This window comes from Alnus glutinosa, chromosome 11 (genome assembly GCF_958979055.1).
Source record: "Alnus glutinosa chromosome 11, dhAlnGlut1.1, whole genome shotgun sequence".
Taxonomy (NCBI): domain Eukaryota; kingdom Viridiplantae; phylum Streptophyta; class Magnoliopsida; order Fagales; family Betulaceae; genus Alnus; species Alnus glutinosa.
Window position 1 is genome coordinate 27,234,553 of NC_084896.1, and position 22,418 is coordinate 27,256,970.

Sequence of the window (22,418 nt, forward strand, 5' to 3'; positions counted from 1 at the left end):
TTTCTTTCTTTTTTTGGCAATAATTGCTGGTATAATGCCTTCATTTAATATGATTCTTTTGTTAGGTTTCAAGATTAATTGTCTGAATTACACACAATTTGAGCAGTCCCACACAGAGAGTGGGTCTTGCAGCCGAACGGGGATTGGTTGCGATTCTCAAATTGTAGCCAATCTCGATAGTTAATAAAAACAAACCATGATAGGGTTTACCTGCCAAAGGAAGTGAGCCCTATACCTTGGGATACTTGGGCACATGTCGGACAAGTGAACCCCATTAAGGCCCTCTCTCATGAGAAATGCCACACCATACACTTCTACCCCTCTCCTATCCCACCCGTCCTACGTGGGATAGGAGAGGGATAGAAGTAGATAGGGGTAACATTTCTCCTCTCTCATTAACAGCCTGAATTAGCTACAATTGAGTTAGTGAATTGCAGTTAGTCCCAATTCTCTGCACCACTCTTTGGAGACTACCTGAATTGCATGGAATTTAGAAGTGGATGGCAATTTCTACAGGTGTAGGTTTTGCAAATTCATAGTATATCTACGCTAATATGAGTATCAGAGTAGATCTGATGGGGTGGGCTTGAAGAGAAATGAAGAAAAAAATGAGGGGTGACTGCTTTGTTTTGTGGGCGTGCGCTTTCTCGACGTCGTCACCATCAAGTTGTGCGAGGAAGACTCCTTCCCCAGTTCCTAAAAATGAGTACCATATTAGAGGAGAAGTCAAATACCTAAAGAGAAGACTCTAGTGAGGGGAAGAGGAGAGGGGGAAAAACTAGAAAGAAAGAAGAGGGGGAAGAAGTGAGGGGAAGAAACTAAAAAGAAAGAAGAGGGGAAGAGCCGTAGAAGAGAAAAGAGGGCGGCAGAAAGAAGAAGGGAAAAATTGAAGAGTGAAGAAGCTTCAAGAAAAGAGAGCGGCGCAAAGAGGGGGGTGTTAGGGTTTTTTTTTGTTCTTAATTTGGGGGTGCGGGGCGGGGCGCATATTCGAAGTTTTTTTAAAACCCTACCTTGCAATCCGCCCCGGCCCGCATGGGTTTGACAAAGACAGCAAAAAAACATGTAAAATCCGGTGTATGCGATGCGGGTGGACTGGTTTTTGCCCACCCTGAGTCACTTCCACTTAGCACTATTAGAAACACGACATCTGTTCCTTGCGACACGTCAACACCCACATAATTGTCAAATCACTTGCATCTTTAAAAATTAATTAAAAATAATATATTTTTTTAAAAAAAAATTGAAAAATGAAAAAAAAAGCCTTTTGGAATGATTTTTTTTTTTTTGTTGCCTCGATAAGATGTAATATTTTTCATGCTATTTGATGTAAAAAACGGCTTGAATACATATAACTTGAGAATCTCAAATTTTAAAGAAATTGTAAATGATCTTAATCCAAAAAGATGTTAGGGGTACCAAATGTTTTAGGAAGAATTGAACTGGCCAAAGTCTTTTTTTTTTTGTTTTGAGAAAGGCCAAAGTCTTTCTTAGTCATACTAATCAGACTATCTAGTCCTTTCTCGCGATGAAGAAAGGCTTTCACTTAGCGCGCCTTTACAAATTAAACTAATTCTAATGAGTAATGCCCATATATATATATATATATATATCAATAGAAGCCCAACTAGTCAAACCATGTTGATTTAAAGTAGTCAGAGTAACGCGAGTATTCACGTTCCTCGAACTATTAATTGGACTGACATTGAGTTACCCAAAGAATGGAGCTTAACCAATGAAAGTTTTAAGCCTGAGCTCATAAGGCATAATCTAGGAAACCTAGATTATATCCAGCAGTACTTGGATGGTACTGTTAAGATTAGTTTTGACCGAGATTCTCAGTCAACCCCTAAGTCAAATCTTCTCATAGAAGAAGTTTTAAGATCTAGTACATCTAGATCTGAAGTACCAAGGTCTAGATATTCTAGACAACCTAAGGATTATATATATATATATATATATATATATATATATATATATATATATATATATATATATATATATATATATATATATATATATATATATATATATATATATATATCTTCCCCAGATTGCTGCAACAAGTTGAAAAAACCTAATTAGAATTTCGACGATCTGCCGACTGCCGACAGCCGTCTGCCGTCCATGCACATCGTTTTCGTTAAAAACACAAGATAGGCATTCATACGTTGTTGACTTATTGACATGTCGAAAAACATATATATATATATATATATATATATATATATATATATATATATATATATATATATATATATCTTCCCCAGATTGCTGCAACAAGTTGAAAAAACCTAATTAGAATTTCGACGATCTGCCGACTGCCGACAGCCGTCTGCCGTCCATGCACATCGTTTTTGTTAAAAACACAAGATAGGCATTCATACGTTGTTGACTTATTGACATGTCGAAAAACATGCTGAAAACGAGATGAGCAATAAATATCGCCACCTATAAAGTTGTAAAGTTAAACACGTAAAGTGAAATTAAAGTTTCTTTTACTTTCTTTCACGTTGGAGATGACATTATAACGTCTATATTATTAGCCACACACTACGTACTGCATGTGTATAGCTTTCTTTCACGTTGAAAATGATATAACGATCGAATTAGCCACGTAAATTACGCGTTAACAAAGTCAGGCCAAAACATCTTTGCTTTTCCACAGACAAATTGCACTTCCTTTCTCTGCATGATCATCATCAGTTAAGTTTAGTTAATGATTAGTAAGTCTCGGGGCTTTAGAGAGAGGCTCCCGATACTTCTAGAGAGAGAGAGAGAGGAGATTTCGTCTGTGTGGCGTGGGGGAGGAAGGCTCCACGCCTCTTTCCTCTCCATGGTGTTTTTTGACTTTCTAAAAAGTTTTTGCTTTTTCATGGTTAGATTCACAGGTGTTTTGTCTCTACCTTTAGAGTTATGGAGTGGTTATTTCTCTCTAATTTTCAGTAGAGAGTGTTTGTTTTTGTGCCTTCCTTCTTTTTTTTTTTTTGTGTTTTTTTTTTTCTTGGCAAGAATAACAAGTAAGAGAAGTTCGTTTGGGAAGAGGTTTTTTTGGCTATGCTTCATTGTCGTATATGTTTTCGTCGTTAGGTCTATGCCCTTTCGTTAGGCTTCTCAAGACACGCGCCTCTAAGTAGTGTTCATCGCAGCTCTTTGGTCCTACCGCCTCAAGCCACAACCCTATGGGTCTTCGATGATCGACGCATGACCTGCACGCCGCAACACGCTCCTAGGTTCTCCTTATCTGGAACCGTGCGTGTTTGGTGGTGGTTGGTGGTGGGAGACGAAAAAAAAAATACCAAAGACTTCAATGCCTTTGTTGGTCGTTGGACCAACCTAACCGACAATTTCCGGTAACCTTAATTAATGCTTCACCAACACATATTTTGAAAATCCTGATATCTTAAAATAAGCCTGTACTATATATATATCTACCATCTACGATCACAAAAACAGAATTTTATTCACCATTACAACAACCCACGTACAACTTCTTACAAACCAAACCAGAAACTTTTTTTTAGATGAAAAAAAAAAAAACAGAAACTTCGATAACAAGTTAACAACAAACGGAGTACAGTTGCTTGAGTGTGAATATATATAGCACAGTATAGAAGAACTACAAGTACTGCTCATCTCTAACAACAGTGTCGTTGTATGTAGTATTAAAATTTCACCATTTATTTGATGGCGTGAAGCTTTCGGTAAAGGTTTTTGAGGTTTGTCAAACCCCAAAACACAGCTGTTTTGTTTCTATCAATTTCAAATAAAAATCCTAATCGGTTAAGGGATTGATGCATGCAATATAAGTGTACAATTTCAAAGCAAATTAGAATGGGGCTCATACATGCAAATCTTTTATTATATTTTAGAATACATTTATTGTAATTTTAGCATTTTTCATCGGTTAAACGGGATCCATATCTCAATCGACAATCTATTACGTGCCCGAGATTTGGAACGTGTATTTGGTTGTTGAACAGGGAAGGCAGCAGGATCGGATCTCCTTGGTTTGCCTATGATTGCAATAGAACGTGATAGTGCTAGGTAATTCGAGGAACCTAGAGAGTAGAGACTTCCCAAACAACTCAAGAGTTGAAACTGATATTAATTGATTGCCCTCTTTATTCATTAGCTTCTCCTCTTTATAGAGTTTACAAGATACGGCTGACTAAGTAGATGAACTACATTAGGCTTCTACTAGGAAAGATTAATAAACTTCTACCACAACTTCTAAGACTTGCTATTAGAACTCTGCTACGAGGACACTGCATCTCATTGATACTTAGTACTACTTAACTACTCGAGGACATATCCTTTTATTAACACTTCTATCTAATCTAACTATTTCCCGCTCTTCTTGATAGTCTTGGTCTTTAACTCTTCTTCTTGGTAGTCTTGATCTCTAGCTCTTCTTCTGCACGTATCACAATCGTTCAGTGATGCGCTTACACGTCAGAATTTAGTAGCCGTTGCTCGGGGGCCATGACTGGTGAGTCAGAAATGAAAGCGACAAATTACACGTCGCGCAATCAGCAGCAGTCGGCAAGAGGAAAAGGCCCACGCGATTTCTTAGAAAGAAAAGTGTTGAGTTTACTATTATATCATGATTAATTGGCGGGGCGGCAGTCGGCAACCGCTCTAGCGAATCTGATCGATTCGCGTGCAGACCATGTATGACTTTTTTTCTTTTCTTTTTTTAATTTTTAATTTTTATAAATATAAGTCAGATTATAACAAAAGAGAAAAAAATATATGACTGTTTTTGTGCAGAACAAAAACAGCTGGCATGCACTACTTAATTCGTAGAATATTTCATAGTGCGTGAACACACTCTCTCTTTCTCTATCTCTCTTTCTCTCCAGCAGTTCAACTATTCATTAACAACAAAAATTCAGCCATGGCTGAGCAAGTCCAAGAAACATCGCTACAAGTGGTGAACAAGAATACGAGATTGGGAGAGACGGACGTCCAAGATTGCAGGCTATGGCATCACTTGATCTTCTGCCAAGAGATCGAAAACGATGACCAGAAACAAGCTCTTTGCTGGCTGTGCAACGAACCAGCATCGGGAAGTCCCGCCTACAAATGCTTGAAATGCAACTTCCGCCAACATAAATCATGCATTGACAGACCACACGGCGTAGATCTTGAAATAGAACATAAATATTGGTGGAAACGACATCACTTGATGCTCATAGCCATAGACATCACTATTAACGTTGTTTGCTCAGGATGCAAGGAAACAGTATTTGGTCCCGCCTATGAATGCTCCATACCCGAATGCGCCTTCCTTCTCCACAAATCGTGCGGCGAACTATCCAACGCGATCCAGCACCCTATCCACCCAGACCACACCCTTCTTCTCCAAGAGCCATCAGCGGGTGATGACTGTTCTGTTTGCCACAAAAATTGCAGCGGGTCCTTCTTTTACCGTTGCCGCCTCTGTTCTTTCAACCTCGACGTCGTATGTGCTTCACGCTGGAGAACCAACGCCGACGATTGCCTCAAACACGCACTTGTCCCCTTGCGGAAGGGGATACGGTTCACTTGCGAATCCTGTGGCGAGGAAGCCATGGATGGCGGCAACATGTGTAGCGAATGTCGAGTCTTGATTCATGGTAAGTGTGATCTATTTCCACACACCATCAACACTAAGACACACGATCACTCTCTGGTTCGCACCTATTCTCTAATTTGTCAAGTCGAGAAACAGGACAACGTGTTTTGTAAACTCTGTTATAAAAAGGTGAAAACAGAGTATGCAGCTTATTTTTGTCGGAAATGTGGTTATGTTGCCCACTTGCAATGTGCAAAAGAGCACCAAAGCTCTAGTGGAGCCAGTAATTCCGTTGACTATCTAACTCATTTGGTTCATTTGGTCGAGGGAATCAGTTTAGTGGAAGACCAAAAGGTTAATCCTCAGGAGATCAATCATTTCAGTCATCCACAACATAATTTAATCCTCAGCAATGAAGAGCTCATGGATGACATGCGTTGTGAGGCGTGCATGCATTTAATCTTTGGCACCCCGTTTTACGTATGTGTCCAATGCAGTTTCTCTCTTCATAATAGATGTGCAAAACTACCCTTAAAGATTAAGCGAAGACTATTTCATGAACATTCACTCACCCTCCTCTCTAAGGCACCATACAAGGATGGATTGTTCTGGTGTGATGCTTGTAATCGCGGTCGCCATGGCTTCACCTATATATGTAACGAATGTGAATGGTACAACTTAGACATTCAATGTTGTTTAATTCCGGAAACCCTTAAACATGAAGGTCACCAACACTCTCTCTTCCTTGCTGTAAGATCTTTTGAAACTTGCAATGCTTGCGGTGAAAAGAGTGATAGTAATGTGATCTTTGTGTGCACAGATTGCAAGTTCACATTGTGTATTAGATGTACAACTCTTCCACTTGTAGGTAAATATCAATATGATACGCATCTCCTAAAACTTTCTTATAGACGTGAAGACGATTCTGAAGAATATTATTGTTTGATTTGTGAAGAAGAAAGAGATAATCCAGATTACTGGTTCTATTACTGTGATAAATGTAAATTTACTGCTCATCCCCGATGTATCATTGAAGAAAATCCGTGCATTAAGTTTTGAAGAACTTACATAGATAAAGATCACCGACATCCTCTTTTTATGAATCGATGATCAGCTCATATAGCCTATAAAATATTAATGTTAATCTAATTACTTTGAGTTCTCCTGCACCTCATTTTACTAAAAAAAACACCTTTTTTCTTGGCAGAGGAGCTGAAAAAAATGTTTGCTGGCATGCCTGCAGTATTTACAGGGATGCTTGGAAAAAATGCCTGCAGTATTTAATGTTGTAAAATGAAGCGTAGCACCAGGTAAAAGGGGACTCAAGGTCTGTTTTGCCGATAGTCCATCATTAATCTGGTCGTATGAATAATTGAATCACGGCCTATGTGAAAACCGATAGTTCCTTATCTTTTTGATGGTGAGGCTAAGACTGATTTACAAGTTTCCTACTCCCGATATTTGAACATCTGCATATCTATTGAATCAATAGTTTGACGGCGTAAGTGAAAACTGATGGTTCCTTATCTTTTTGAACGTAAGGCTAAGACTGATTGATGAGTTTCCTTCTCTAGATATTTAAATGTCCGCAGATCTATTATTTTAACAGTTTGACGGCGTATGTGAAAACCTATAGTTCCTTATCTTTTTGAAAGTGAAGCTAAGATTAATTGACGAGTTTTCTTCTCCAGACTCTTCAACATCTACAGATCTATTGAATTAACAATTTGATAGCGTATGCGAAAATCGATGTTCCTTATCTTTTTGAAGGTGAGGCTAAGACTAATTGATGGGTTTCCTTCTCCAGATTTTTTAACGTCTGCAACTCTACACTCATTTGTAGCAGATCTGCATACTTATATTCCTACCTACGTGTTTTTGCCTTCATAAACAAATGCATCTGCAATTTATTCAGACCGACTCTTGGCAACATCCAATACCCTTCTTGTTTAATAAAATGGATATTGAGGAGTTGTTGTCAGATTTTGTGAGTTTTAAATTCATTGCTTTTACAATCTCAAAAACAATAAGAAATTTATATAAGAAACATGTCTGTCTTTTCGGCCCCTGGCCCTTGATTTCAGGGGAAGAAACAAAAAGAGTTTGAATAGGAGAGTTGAATATTCGAATTGATTTTTTATTTTTTTTAAAAGTAGTTAAAAATAATTGATGTAATATAAAATAGAAAAATTTGTATAAAAAAATGGCATGTGAAAAATAAAAAATAAAAAATGAAAAGCATGCGTATGGAAAAATGTGGCTATAGTGGCATTATTCTTCCTTGCATTTCTAACATCCTGATTAATAATGTTTCATCCACAATAGAAAGGCTGGTGCATGTACGTGGTTTTAAACATACAATGAGAATTATAATTGAGCCAAGCCAAATATTAAATATTTAAATTTGTTTCGTTTAATTTTTTTTGAATACGAGCTGAACTTGAGCTTGTTAATGAATTAGATAATCTATTCACAGTTTGTTCAATTATTTTTCGAACAAACTTGACATTGTTCACGAACTACTTAATTAATTTAATTATTTCATATATAAAGTAAATGTCGTTGATAAATAACATTTCTCATTTGAATACGGAATCAAAAAGTAGTTTAGTTTCTTAAATTTAAATAAAAACTATTGCGAGTATATACGCAAATGCTTCTGCTGAGATTATGAAAAAAAAAAAAGGAATAAAAAAGGGAGAGGGACAGATGTAGCTTAAATTGGGAATTGGAAGGCACCTCACGTCCGCCTTTCCTTTTTTTATTTGGCCACCATAGTCAAAAGTGGGGCGTCAAATTAGAGCAGTAGCACCAGCATCCCTTTGATTTTTTCTAAATTTAATAAACAAAATTACTTTTTACTTCCTTATCCAAATACACTACAAAAAAGCTTTTTTTTTTTTTTTTAATCTCTCACTCTTGACTGTTAAAATATTATTTCATTACAAAAAAAAACAAGTTTTCTACCTATCTTCACATTTTTACAAAATCCTAACACAATTCCAAATGAAAAGTAAAAAGATGAGAAATGGGAGATGAGAGATATATTTTATGTTAAAATAATATATACGAAAACACCGTAGCATTCTCAATGTTTAAGGAAGCTGCTAAGTAACAAGCATGTGACTTTTTTGAGATTTTTCCAATACTTAAGGAAGCAAAGAGGTTATAAGAAAACTGTTATTCAATGTTTAAGGAAGCTACTAAGTAACAAGCATGTGACTTTTTTGAGATTTTCCAATATTTAAGGAAGTGAAGAGGTTATAAGAAAACTGTTATTAGTGCTCTTAAATAGGAAAAAAAAAAAAAAGTAGGGAAAAGAATTCATGCCCATCATCTATGCATATGGGTCACAAGCCGAAGCAACACGAGGTATAAAATCTAGTGAATCTACCATGGGTCTCATTCCAGGAATCTCGCTCCAATAAGCCAGGAGTACATATTACAAGATCTCTCAATTCTGATATTCCAACTCAGATTTTCTCTCTCCCACTACATGAAACATGCAAAATCTATAGAAAGAGCAGTTACAAAAAACATAAAACAGAGAATATGACCAAGTCAAAGAAGACCATGATCTCCCAAAAACCCTACCTTATTTCATAAATACACTTCAAACATCATGCTAACTTAAGCATTAGAGTATTTTCGGTCCTCTCGAAAACCGGTGGACCAGATGACGATTTTCTCTATTTTCCTGGTAGCCCATTGCCACTTCGGTCGTACAAAAAATTGCATCAACAAATAAAATTCTTGTGTATTTTTTTTTGTTTTTCAATTTTTACATGGCTTGTATAAATTTGGAACTCTTTCTTCTATATATATTATTTGCATTTGTTTCTATGTCTACCTTTGAACATTATTAGAGAAATCTTGCTTCACCTTTCCAAGGATTCCTGCTAGTTGTTTTGGCTTGGCAGATCAAAATAGCTTTTGCTTTCTTTCTTCTTAATCTTCATCTTACAACTTGACCATCATGGGCATCAAGGACTTCTATAGGGTCCTTAAAATAACATCCATCATCTGGTGATGAAGTGGCGGGTGAGTGAATATGTGGTTTGAAATTCCTAGCTTGATGAACATAAAACATCATCGTGACTGTTCAGGTTCATCCTAGTGTTACAAATTGCGAAACTTGGATAGACAACCTAATATATATTATTAAATTGAGATTAAAAAATATTTCAGAATGAAAGACAAAAGTGCTAATTAGAAGATGGAATTCATAACAAGATTGAAAGAACAGAATATAAAATAACAACATTACCAATAATTATAAAATTAATTTAAAAATGATCACAATTAAAATAGGACAACCAACTATAAAGAAAAAAATAGGCAACCTGCCTGTTCAGAACTATCGCCCTAATAAATAAAAAAATTCGTGCGATAGGTCATGTTTCTGGTCAGAAATATAGCAAAATCACATTTCCTATTCTTTTCCCAGACCTCGCTACTCAAAAAGATGTTCAATTCTTACCCTTCACATCCTAAGACTATTGACAACTTCATGAATTTGCCCAATATACCCCCTTGGTAAACTGATCACATAAGCTGTCTAAGCAAAACAAGGAGATAATAGTAGTTGAAACAAATGATCATACTACTCAATTTTTTTTAGATTTATAGCTGAAGATCAAAGAAAATGATTAGTTGGTTATATATGCCTTTTCTGTTTTAGTTTAACCTTTTTTTCTTCCAAATCTTTATATATATATAATCCTTGGAATAGGCAAAACCAACATAAAATAGAAAAGAGGAGGAAAAACTTAATTTACGGGCTAATAGAGTCTTTTTTTTTTTTTTTTTTTCCTTTCTAAATAACATCTTTAATGAAATAAAAAAGAAGAAACATTATTTTAGAAAAAGAAACTCAGTTGGACAATGTCGAAACAGAAAGTGAGTTTTTACCAGGAAACTCACCTTGATGATTTCAACTAGTTGGCCAACTCCACTTTCACCAGCAAACAAAGGCTGAAAGAGAGAAGTTGGATGAAAAACATGAGTGACAGAATATACAAGGCAACAGTTAAAACAGGTCTAAGCATCCATATAAATTCGAATAATGTCTTGAACAGATACAAGAAACGTTGTGTTCTGTTTTCACCTCATAAAATGCAAACCCAGTTCAGTAGAAATAAGACTCGAGATTCTCACACCCATTTCGTCAATCAGGTGCAATGCTTGCCATGGGTTCCAAATAATAAAGAGCTGCAGCCAGTCACAGTGCCACCAGGGCTCAAAATTGGACAGAAACCTCGCAAAACAACGAAAATTTTGATCGAGAAAACAAAACCCAGAACCATACCTTGGTTGATTTTGACGGAAAAAAAAAATTTGGACCATTTCTCGATTTATGCGTGTCATCCTTGCGCAGGGGCCATGCTAATCTTCTCTGTATCGTTCCAATTTTATCGGATGTCCCGAAGGACGAACTCTCTTGTTCTGCTTTGCGATATAAACTCATCTTTACTCTTGTAACTCAACGATGTGGTACTAGTTGGCTCCCAACTGAAAGGGTACTTACTACTTGGGCCGGTGTACCTCTTAAATTAGGCCTGGCTCGAGTATTCGAGATTTGGGCCTCTATAGCTTCATTCAAATTACTTTTCAGGATATATCCATTTAGATACAAATTTTCAGGGTCTTTGTTTTATTTTATATTTTGATATTTGTAGTGATACTAATTTATCATTTTTTAAACTATTATGCGTTACGGATACAACGGCACCGAGGTGAGATTTTTTATTTTTTATTTTTATTTTTTAACCGTTTAATAGGAGTTATAGTTTAACCCTTTTTTTCTTCCAAATCTTTTTTTTTTCTTTTTTCTTTTTTTAAAAGAGATCAAGCCTATATACAATGACTAAAGCTGTAATTTTTGACATGATTTGCAAATTCGACACAAACTCAACATAAAATTAGTGAATTAAAGTAGAAGAGTTTGACATGTTTAATTAAATAGGTCAAATTAAGGTTGAGTTATAATGCTATAAAATCTTATACTCATATTCCGACATAATCTAAATTCAACACGTGACATTTACGACTGACAGTTTTTTACACGATGTAACATCCAATTGACAATGCCCCCAAACTTTCAATTGTGACGGTGTCTTCTCATACTTTAAAAAATAAAAAATTGTTAATGTTTGTCAAGTAACAAAAATACTCATAATGAAATAAAAATATTTTTGAAAAAACAAAAATTCGAAGGGTTGCCGAACCATCCCAGCCACACCCTCTCCATCACAAATCAGGGCCAACTCCTGGCCCCATGCTCAACTTCCATTTTCTATTCCTTTGTCAAAAGGAAAACGAAGCATATCTACCAAGTTAATCATGGGGGGTGCGCATCACAAATGCCGCTGAATTGAAAAACGAGTATCCTGACATTGAATTGCAGCAATAAGAACCCACTAAACAAACATGAGCAGCAAGCTCATGGTGAAAACAGGGATTGCAATCCCATTCACACGAGGTGCCATTAGTTACTCGCAATCCCATTTGGGATCGGTCTCTTTTATGTAAAATATATATATATATATATATATATATATATATATATATATATATATATATATATATATATATATATATATATATATATATATATATATATATTTGTGTGTGTGGGGTTTTTATTTTTTATTTTTTCAAATTAATGGGAGTATTTTAGTCTTATTAAAAAAATATATAGTTATTTTTGTCTTTTTAGTAGTTTGAATAGGAAATTATTGTAATTGAAAGTTTGCGAAAAACATTATCAATTGGATAGTAGTTTGAAGAGAGTACTATGACTCTTTTTTTTCAAAAACAAAAACAAAAACTCACTTCTATGATAATTTTCATAAATAGCCTATTTTATGAAATAAAAACGAAACTCTCTTGGACAATGATAAAAAAGAACAGAAAAACTTGACTAAGGAGTTACATACCGAGAGATCTTCTTTTGGTCATAGTTTTTTTGGCAAAAATTGCAGGTATAATGCCTTTATTTGATATGATTCTTTTGCTAGGTTTCAAGATCAATTGTTCAAACTACACGCAATTTGAACAGTCCCACATATAGGGGTTGCAGCCAAACGGGGATTAGTTACAATTCTCAAATTGCAGCCAATCTGGATAGTTAATAAAAGCATACCATAATTGGGTCTACCTGCCAAAGGAAGTGAGCCCCATACCTTGGAATACTCAGGCACATGTCGGACAAATAGACCCCATTAAGGCCCTCTTTCATGAGAAATGCTATCTCATACATTTGAGTAATGCTACACATCATTCTCTTGTCCTTTTTTTGTCCCTCCAAAATTGATGTGACTTTTAAAATCACCATTGAATTTTTGATATATCACTCTTGGATTTTGATCCAATGGTGATTTTAAGAGCTACATCAATTTTGGGAGGACAAAAAGAGGACAAATGGATGATGTATAGCATTACTCCATACACTTCTATCTCTCTCCAATCACACCGGTCTTATGTGGGATAAAAGAGGGATAAAAGTGGATGGTGTAGCATTTCTCCTCTCTTATTAGCTGCTGGAATTGGCCAACTACAATCGAGTTAGTGAATTTCTCCTCTCTTCTCATATGTAGTTATTATATTTGTATTTTCTAGCACATTTTTAGTAATAAATTCTTGATATGGAGATTATAATTTTAATTTTAAAATTACGTTAATTTAAAATTTTTTATTATATTATGCAGATTTAGTACCATAATACCTTTGATCTTGAACAAGCACATATAATATTCTAAATGAGTAAAAGTTTAAATAAAAAAAATGAAAGGCTGAGAATTAATGGTAGAAATTTTTTATAAATCGGTTTGTAGGAAATTTTTTACAACTCACAGATTGATATCTGTCTCTTGACATACGAGAAGCAGATGTTTTAATAACATGTACTTCTTCCATTTTTTTTCTTAATACTATTAAAGGACATATATCATTTTTATTAATGTTGTTTTAATATTATTAAAAAAAAATGTACTTCTCACATATTTAAAGGACATATATCATTTCTATATGTGAGTTGTAAAATATTTTTTATAAACTAATTTGTAAAAAAAATTTGTTCGAGAAGTAATCAAGTACTTTTATTATTATTATTATTATTTTTTGTTGTTCTTGTTTCTTACTCGGTGAATACATTTCAACATTCTAAAAACACGCGGCTTCATATTATTCTTCGATCATTAACTATGAAAATAAAAAAAATAAATAAAGGTAAAAGAAAAAGTCCATGCGTCAGTCCTACATCTTTTACCGATCACGCGTATTTTCGTCTTTATTTTTTTCCCTTTCTGAATAATTAAAAGGATTAAAAACAAGAACAAAAAAAATAAAAAATAAAAAATAAAAAGACTTAGATTAATTCTCAGTCCTTCATTTGTACTACAGCACCCAAGTGGAATTCATCGATCCTTTCTCACTACCGTTTAAACAATTATTCCACGACTCACAATAATTACTTACCAATATTTAATCAGATCATACAGCTGGCGCCAATGGGGATTTGGTGCAGTATTTTGATTAGTCAAACCTAAAGTGCAAACAAAGGTTTGTTTATCCTCGTGCAGACAAAAAATAGGGACAAGGATCCTTCCATTCTGAAATGGAGACGATTCTTTCTATTTATTTAGTGTAACAGTGGGTATAATTATCTAATTCAAAAAACAGCTGGCACGCAGCACCACTTCGTAGCATATTTCATAGATACTGTGTCACTGGGTGTGTACGAACACACTCGATCTCTCACTCTCTTTTTAGCAACAAAAATTCAGCCATGGCTGAGCAAGTCCAAGAAACATCGCCGCAAGTGGTGAACAAGAACACGAGATTGGGAGAGACTGACGTCCAAGATTGCAGTCTATGGCATCGCTTGATCTCCCGTCAAGAGTTGGAAATCGATGACCAGAAAGATGTTATTTGCTGCCTGTGCAGCCGACCATTATCGGGAAGTCCCTTCTACAAATGCTTGAAATGCAATTTCCGCCAACATAAATCATGCATTGACCGACCACCCGGCATAGATCTTGAAATCGAAGATAAATATTGCTGGAAACGACATCACTTGATGCTCATAGCCATAGACATCACTATTAACGTTGTTTGCTCGGGATGCAAGGAACCAATATTCGGTTTCGCCTATAAATGCTCCGTACCCGAATGCGCCTTCTTTCTCCACAAATTGTGCGGTGATGGATTGAAAGCGATTCGGCACTTTATGTGGCACCCAGATCACTTCCTTCTTCTACAGCAGCCATCAGCGGGTGATAAATATTGTTCTGTTTGCCGCAAAAATTGCAACGGGTCCTTCTTTTACCGTTGCGGCCTCTGTTCTTTCAACCTGGACGTCGTATGTGCTTTGCGCTGGAGAACCAACGCCGACTATTGCCTCAAACACAAACTTCTCCCCTTGCGGAAGGGGATACAGTTGACTTGCGAATCTTGTGGCAGGGAAGCCGAGGATGACGGCTGCATATGTAGCGAATGTCGAGTCTTGATTCATGGTAAGTGTGATCGATTTCCCCCCACCATCAACACTAATACACATGATCACTCTCTCGTTCGCACCTATTCTCTAATTTGTCAAGTCAAAAAACAGTACAACGTGTTCTGTAAACTCTGTTATAAAAAGGTGAGAACAAAGTATGCAGCTTATTTTTGTCGGGAATGTGGTTATGTTGCCCACTTGAAATGTGCAAAAGATCAGCAAAGCTATAATGGCCAGGCCAGTAATTCTGTTGAATACCTACCTCATTTGGTTCATTTGGTCGAGGGAATCGGTCTAGCGGAAGACCAAAAGGTTGGTCCTAGGGAGATCAAGCATTTCAGTCATCCACAACATCACTTAATCCTCACAGATGAAAAGCTCATGGACGACACGCGTTGTGAGGGGTGTATGCATATGATCATTGACGCCCCGTTTTACGGATGTGTCCAATGCAATTTTTTTCTTCATAATAGATGTGCTAAACTACCCTTAACGATTAAACGAGGGCTATTTCATAAACATTCACTCACCCTCCTCTCTCAGGCACCATCTAAGGATGAATCGTTTTGGTGTGATACTTGTGAGCGTGATCGCCATGGCTTCACCTATATGTGTGACAAATGTGAATACAACTTAGACGTTCAATGTTGTTTAATTCCGGAAACCCTTACACATGAAGGTCACCAACACCCTCTCTTTCTTGCTGTAAGACGTTATAAAACTTGCAATGCTTGCGGTGAAAAGAGTACTGGTAGTAATATCTTTGTGTGCCAAAAATGCAACTTCAAGTTATGTATTAGATGCGCAACTCTTCCACTTGCAGGTAAGTATCAGTGTCATACACATCTCCTACACCTCTCCTATGCAAGTGAAGATGATTCGAAAGAATATTATTGTATGATCTGTGAAGAAGAAAGAGAGCATCCAGATTATTGGTTTTATCATTGTGTAAAATGTAAGTTTACTGCTCATACTCGATGTATTATTGGGGAGAATCCATGCATCAAGTTTGGAAAAACTTACGTAGATGAAGCTCACCAACATCCTCTCAAATTTGTTCAAAAGTCTCAGCATTCCCCTCCATGCGATGCCTGTGGCAAGTTCTTTGACGGTGTGGCTCTGGAGTGCACTCAATGCAAATTCAATATCCATCCGAGATTTTGTTGGGGGGGATATTGTTTAGAAAAATATTTTTCAGATCTGTGACGATGTGGCTCTAAGAAAATTATTTTTCTTAGCTTAATTAGTCAAGTATATTTTCACGTGTTTGAAAGATCGAGAGACCTCTAGAACCTCAGTCTATATAATCTTGTGTATATTTGTATTTGTTTGTATGTCTACCTTCCAACGTTAATAGAAAAAAAACTTGCTTCACATCTTTCCAGCATTCCCGTCATGTTGTTTTGGCTTGTGCTTTATTCTCAATCTTAAATTTACAACTCGACCATCATTGACATACTTCTATAAGGTCCTTTCAAATAACATCGATCATGATCATCATCTGGTGATGAGTAAATATGTGGTTTGCAATTCCTAGATTGGTGGTATTGGGCAAATACTTACAATTTCAGCAACATATATATTGGTAAACTGACAAACTAAACTGATCGATCACATAAGCTGTCTAAGCAAAACAAGGAGATCATAGTTGTTGAAACATATTATCCATCTACTACTCAAAATTTTAGATTTATAGGTGAAGATCAAAGAAAATTATTTGTTCGTTATATATGACTTTTCTTTTTTAGCTTGTTTCCTTTAACAGTTTTTGTTATTGTTTAAGCTTTTGTTTTTGTTTTTTTTTTAAAAAAATTATCAGAGATCAAGCCTGTATACAATCCTTGGAAAAGGCAAAACCAACTTCATTACATCCTTGATTCGAACGCATAAAATCAACATAAAAAGAAATAAAATAAAATAAAATAAAAAACCTTAATTTAAAGGCTAATGGAGTCTATTTTATATGTATCGGACACAAGATGTTTAATTTTGTACCGATACGGATTGGGTAAATTGTCGCCGTTGTGTTAGACCAAAAAGGACTTTAAAAAAAAAAAACAGGAAAACTAGCTATATTGAGTTACATATTGAAACGGATCCTCTCTGGTTGAAACCAACCGAAGAGGAATCGATCATTTATAAGTAGAGGGCAAAATTATATTTTTACATTTTATTTGACAATTTTGTCATTCACTTATAAAGGACCGGCTCCTTTCCCGTTGGTTTTAACCGGAGAGGATCCAAATCCTTATGTACCAAGAGGTAGTTTCATTTTTCTTTTGTCAGAGTTTTCTTTCATTTCTTTTTTTTTTTTTTGTCAAAAGTTAGAGGTAGAGTGTTTTTTATTTTATTGGAAAAACTTCACTTATTACTCTTGATATTTTATCACTTTTACAATCATACCCTTAAACGTTAAAAAGTGTCAATCCACTGAAGATTTGCATGACGTAATACTGATGTGGACTTCAACTATAGGGGAAATTGTAACCGTCTAGAGTAACTTGTTCCAAACACTATCTTGACAAAATACAAGTCGGTGTGTGTTTAATTGGTAAATAGTTTTGAGAGGAGAAATAAGAGAAATACTACACTTTTCAAAACAATTCTCCTAAATTTGCCCAAATAATGTAAGAGTGAGACACACCATTTAAAAAGCTAGTTTAGGAGATAAATTTTGAGATAAAATCTACCATGGGTCTCAGTCCAGCAATCTCGATCCAATAAACTAGTAGTACGTATAAATCCCAAGATCTCTCAATTCTGATACTCCAACTCATATTTTCTCTCTCCCACTATATGAAACATGCCATATCTTTAGGAAGAGCAATTACAGAAAACATAAAGCAGAGCATATGAACAAGTCAACGAAGACCATGTTCTCCCTAAAACCCTACCTTATTTCATAAATGCACTCCAAACATCATGCTAACTTAAGCATAAGAATATCTTTGATTCCTTCAGAGACCGGCAGACCAGACGATGATTTCTTCTATTTTTCAGGTAGCCTATTGCTGGTTTAGTCGTATGAAAAATTGCATCGACAAATAAAATCCTTGTGTATTTTTTTTCGTCAATTTTTTACATGTCTTGTATAAATTTGGAACTGTTTCTTCTATATATATTATTTGCTTTCTTTCTTCTTAATCTTCATCTTACAACTTGACCATCATGGGCATCAATGACTTCTATGGGGTCCTTAAAATAACATCATTTCGTGATGAAGTGGCGGGTGAGTGAATATGTGGTTTGAAATTCCTAGCTTGATGAACATAAAACATCATCGTGACTGGTCAGGATCATCCTAGTGTTACAAAATTGTGAAACTTGGATAGACATCCTAATGTATATTATTAAATTGAGATTAAAAAATATTTCAGAATGAAAGACAAAAGTGTTAATTACAAGATGAAATTCATAACAACAAGATTAAAAGAAAAACAGATAGAATATAAAAATAACAACGTTACAAATAATTATAAAATTAATTTAAAAATGATCACAATTAGAATAGGAGAACCAACTATAAAGAAAAGATAGGGCCTTTTCAGAACTATATCCCTAATAAAAAAGATATTCTTGTAATAGGTCATGTTCCTGGCAGGAATATAGTGAAATCACCTTTCCCATTCTTAATTTCCAGACCCAGCTACTAAGAAGGATGTTCAATTCTTACCCATCACATCCTAAGACTATCGACAACTTGATGAATTTGCCCAATATACCCCCTTGGTAAACTGATCACATAAGCTGTCTAAGCAAAACAAGGAGATAATAGTAGTTGAAACAAATGATCATACTACTCATTTTTTTTAGATTTATAGCTGAAGATCAAAGAAAATGATTAGTTGGTTATATTATATGCCTTTTCTTTTTTAGTTTAACCTTTTTTTCTTCCAAATCTTTACACAATCCTTGGAATAGGCAAAACCAACGTAAAGTAGAAAAGAGGAGGAAAAAAACTTAATTAAAGTGGTATGAGCTTTCATAGCAACTTCTTTAAAGGGGTTTGTTCCTAAGTTTTTAAAAAAATTTCAAGAAAGTTACAAAAACTCATCCACAGCTATTTTTCTAAAATTTTCGTTTCTTTAAGAAGTGAATAATACTTCATAATGCATTGGAAAACACTAAAAGCATTCATAGCAACTTCTTTATAAGGGTCATGTTCCCTAAATTTTAGAAAATTTTTAAGAAAATCATAAAAACCATCCCGCAGCTTTCCTAAAAATTTTTGTTCCCTGAAAAATGAACATGCTTCCCAATACCTTGAAAGATTGGGAAGCACTATTCATTTCCCAACGATTATTATAATCATAATAAAAAGTAATCTTTATCCTCTCACATCCTTCCAACCGCCTTCATCTCCTTTCTTCTTCTTCGTTTCTTTTTCTTCCTCTAAAGCCACATGACAGTTTCTTCTTCTTCTTCACGAGATTGATGAATAAGGAAGCCCGGTTACTGGAAAACGAATCAGGAGTTCTCTCTGTGTCGCCTAAACTGAAATGCGAGCTACACATGACTCGTACCCCTCTATTTTACTATTTCATCAAGTCTGAGGGGTACCCCATGGACGACCCAGTTTTGCTCTGGTATAGTGGCGGCCATGGTTGCTCTACTTTCAAAGGTCTTATTGATGAAAATGGTACTATTTCCATTCATGATGCTAATTAAACTCAAAAATATGTTTGAGAGAGTGAGAGGATGACGATATGCCCACGACGGCACCACCAGGCCCACCCCTTTCGTCCTTTCAAAGAAATCCTCCGGCAAATATCCTTGAGTTTCATCGTAGCCATGGCCCCTGGAGAAGTAAGTGAGCTGAGAAGACGAGAGAAGAAAAGAAACTAATAAAAAAAGAAAAAGCATAAATTAATATTTCAATGATATAGGAAAAAGTGAAGAAAATTACTTTGAAATTTTTTTTAATGGGAAGTAAAAAGTGCTTTTCATTCCTATACATTGGAAAAATTGGTGGAAAAGAAAGAGAAATTGCTATAAATGCTTTTCATTTTTTATTTTTTTATCTAAATAACATCTTTAATGAAATAAAAAAGAAGAAACCTTATTTTAGAAAAAGAAACACCAATAAAAAGGTGTCAATCCACTGAAAAATTGCATGACGTAATACTGATGGGAACTTCAACTATAGGATATTGTAATAGTCCAGAGTAACTTGTTTCATCTGGCAAAATACAAGTCTGAGTGTGTTTAATTGGTAAATAGCTTTTTATTTTTATTTTTTAAGAATTGGTAAATAGTTTTGAGAGGAGAAATAAGAGAAATGTTATATTTTTCAAAAAGGTTCTCTCAAATTTGCATTCTAAATGGTATGTTATAATCTTATGTAATTTATTATTTTAAAAATTGTGTCATTATCTCATAGGATTGTGACACATCATTTTAGAAACAAGTTTAAAAGATAAATTTTGAAAAACATAGCATTTTTCGAGAAAAAATGAAGAAATTGATTAACGTGATATAAAGTATAAAGAAATTTTGTGTTTTTTTTTTTAAAAAAAGTGGAGAGTTCATATATTAAGATATTTTTAAATTATCTGATAAAATTTGAGAAAATTTAAGTAATCGATTATGAAAAACTACTTATAAATTTTACCAAACCGAAATAAAATTAAGTTGTACAATAATTCATATAATCAAGTAAATTTTATAGTATAATCTCACATACTATAAATTCTCGAATATTTGGAGGAATCCTCTTATCCTCGTCCAAAGTTGTCTTTTTTTTTTTTTTTTTTTCCCAATACAGCTGGCGCCAACGGAAACTTGGTGCAGTATTTGATGGCGTGAAGCTTTCCGTAAAGGTTTTGAAAGTTTGGCTATCCTCGTGCAGACAAAAAAACAGCTGGCAGCCTGGCACGCACCACTTCGTACCATATTTCATTGGTTTTGAGGTTTGTCTATCCTAGCTCGTGCAGAACAAAAATTCAGCCATGGCTGAGCAAATCCAAGAAACATCGCCACAAGTGTTGAACAAGAACAAGAGATTGGGAGAGACGGACGTCCAAGATTGCAGTCTATCGCATCGCTTGATCTTCCTCCAAGAGCCGGAAATTGACGACCAGAAAGATGTTCTTTGCTGGCTGTCCAACGAACCAGCGTCGGGAAGTCCCGCCTACAAATGCTTAAAAAGTTAAAATGCAACTTCTCAGTTCACAGTTCACACACTGATGATGACTCATCTCGTTGGAAGAGCCATCTTTTACGCTTTTGAAGTACCATCTTCTTCTTTTCGCCAACCGTTCTCTCAGCCACATCTTCTTGCCAACCGAAGCCTGATTCATTTTGAAATTATTTGACAGAATTTTATATATATACTACGATCACAAAAACAGAATTTTATTCACCATTACAACAACCCACGTACAAATTCTTACAAAGCAAACCAGAAACTTTTTTTTAGATGAATTAAAAAAAAGAACAGAAACTTCGATTCGATAACAAGTTAACAACAAACAGAGTACAGTTGCTTGAGTGTGAATATATATAGCACAGTATAGAAGAACTACAAGTACTGCTCATCTCTAACAACAGTGTCGCTGTATGTAGTATTAAAATTTCACCATTTATTTGATGGCGTGAAGCTTTCGGTAAAGGTTTTTGAGGTTTGGCAAACCTCAAAACACAGCTGTTTTGTTTCTATCAAATTCAAATAAAAATCCTAATCGGTTAAGGGATTGATACATGGGGCTTATACATGCAAATCTCTTAATATACTTAATATACATTTGTTGTAATTTTAGCATTTTTCATCAGTTAAACGGGACCCATATCTCAATCGACAATCGTGAAGTGATGCGCGTACACGTCAGAGTTTAGTAGCCGTTGCTCGGGGGCCATGACTGGCGAGTCAGAAATGAAAGCGACAAATTACTCGTCGCGCTATCAGCAGCGTGTATCTAAAAGAGGAAAAGGCCCACGCGATTTCTCAGAAAGAAAAGTGTTTAGTTTACTATTATTTTACCTAATCAGGCAAGAATATCATGATTAATTATACAAACATCATTTGGAGTAATCTTCTGCACATTTTTCACTGCCCATTTTTGAAGGGTATTGATGTGTATTTAGCTTCTGCACATTTTTCCTTTTTAATTTTTGTAAGTAATCTTCTGGAATCTGGCTATGCGTAATTGTAATGATAAAATAAATCTGATTTCCTTGCTACGTGGATTTCATAGCGGCATCAAGGCTATTTATTGGTGGGGCGGCTGTCGGCAACCGACCTAGCGAATCTGATCGATTCGCGTGCAGACCACGGATGACTTTTTTTCTTTTCTTTTTTTAATTTTTAATTTTTATAAATATAAGTCAGATTACAACAAAAGAGAAAAAAATATATGACAGTTT

At 35.2% G+C, this 22,418-nt stretch overlaps 2 protein-coding genes and 1 non-coding gene across 4 annotated transcripts; 2 read left to right on the plus strand and 1 right to left on the minus strand.

Annotated features, from left to right (window-relative positions):
- The first annotated feature begins 4,764 nt into the window (after positions 1 to 4,764).
- On the plus strand, positions 4,765 to 6,859 carry LOC133882383 (uncharacterized). Of its 2 annotated transcripts, none has more exons than XM_062321536.1 (2): positions 4,765 to 5,618; positions 6,765 to 6,859. In XM_062321536.1, exons 1-2 carry the CDS (start codon positions 4,898 to 4,900, stop codon positions 6,839 to 6,841), a joined length of 798 nt encoding a protein of 265 aa, XP_062177520.1. In that variant the 5' UTR covers positions 4,765 to 4,897; the 3' UTR covers positions 6,842 to 6,859. The 2 variants fall into 2 exon arrangements, with proteins under 2 accessions (XP_062177520.1, XP_062177521.1); XM_062321537.1 differs by lacking the exon at positions 6,765 to 6,859 and adding an exon at positions 5,893 to 6,019.
- A 4,029-nt stretch (positions 6,860 to 10,888) lies between these two features.
- LOC133882957 (U6 spliceosomal RNA) lies at positions 10,889 to 10,989 on the minus strand. The gene has a single exon (XR_009902773.1). It is a non-coding gene; the product is annotated as a U6 spliceosomal RNA (small nuclear RNA).
- Positions 10,990 to 14,310: 3,321 nt separating this feature from the next.
- Positions 14,311 to 16,432, plus strand: LOC133882918 (uncharacterized). Its single transcript, XM_062322155.1, has one exon. The coding sequence runs from the start codon at positions 14,346 to 14,348 to the stop codon at positions 16,260 to 16,262; it is 1,917 nt and encodes a 638-aa protein (XP_062178139.1). The 5' UTR covers positions 14,311 to 14,345; the 3' UTR covers positions 16,263 to 16,432.
- The last annotated feature ends 5,986 nt before the right edge of the window (positions 16,433 to 22,418 follow it).

What these genes read in the sequence shown, in the direction of transcription:
- LOC133882918 (XM_062322155.1), top strand. Translation starts at nt 14,346, where the DNA reads ATGGCTGAGCAAGTCCAAGAAACATCGCCGCAAGTGGTGAACAAGAAC.
- LOC133882383 (XM_062321536.1), top strand. Translation starts at nt 4,898, where the DNA reads ATGGCTGAGCAAGTCCAAGAAACATCGCTACAAGTGGTGAACAAGAAT. An exon ending in ATGTCGAGTCTTGATTCATG is followed by an intron (nt 5,619 to 6,764) that starts GTAAGTGTGATC and finishes TTTTCTTGGCAG; the next exon opens with AGGAGCTGAAAAAAATGTTT.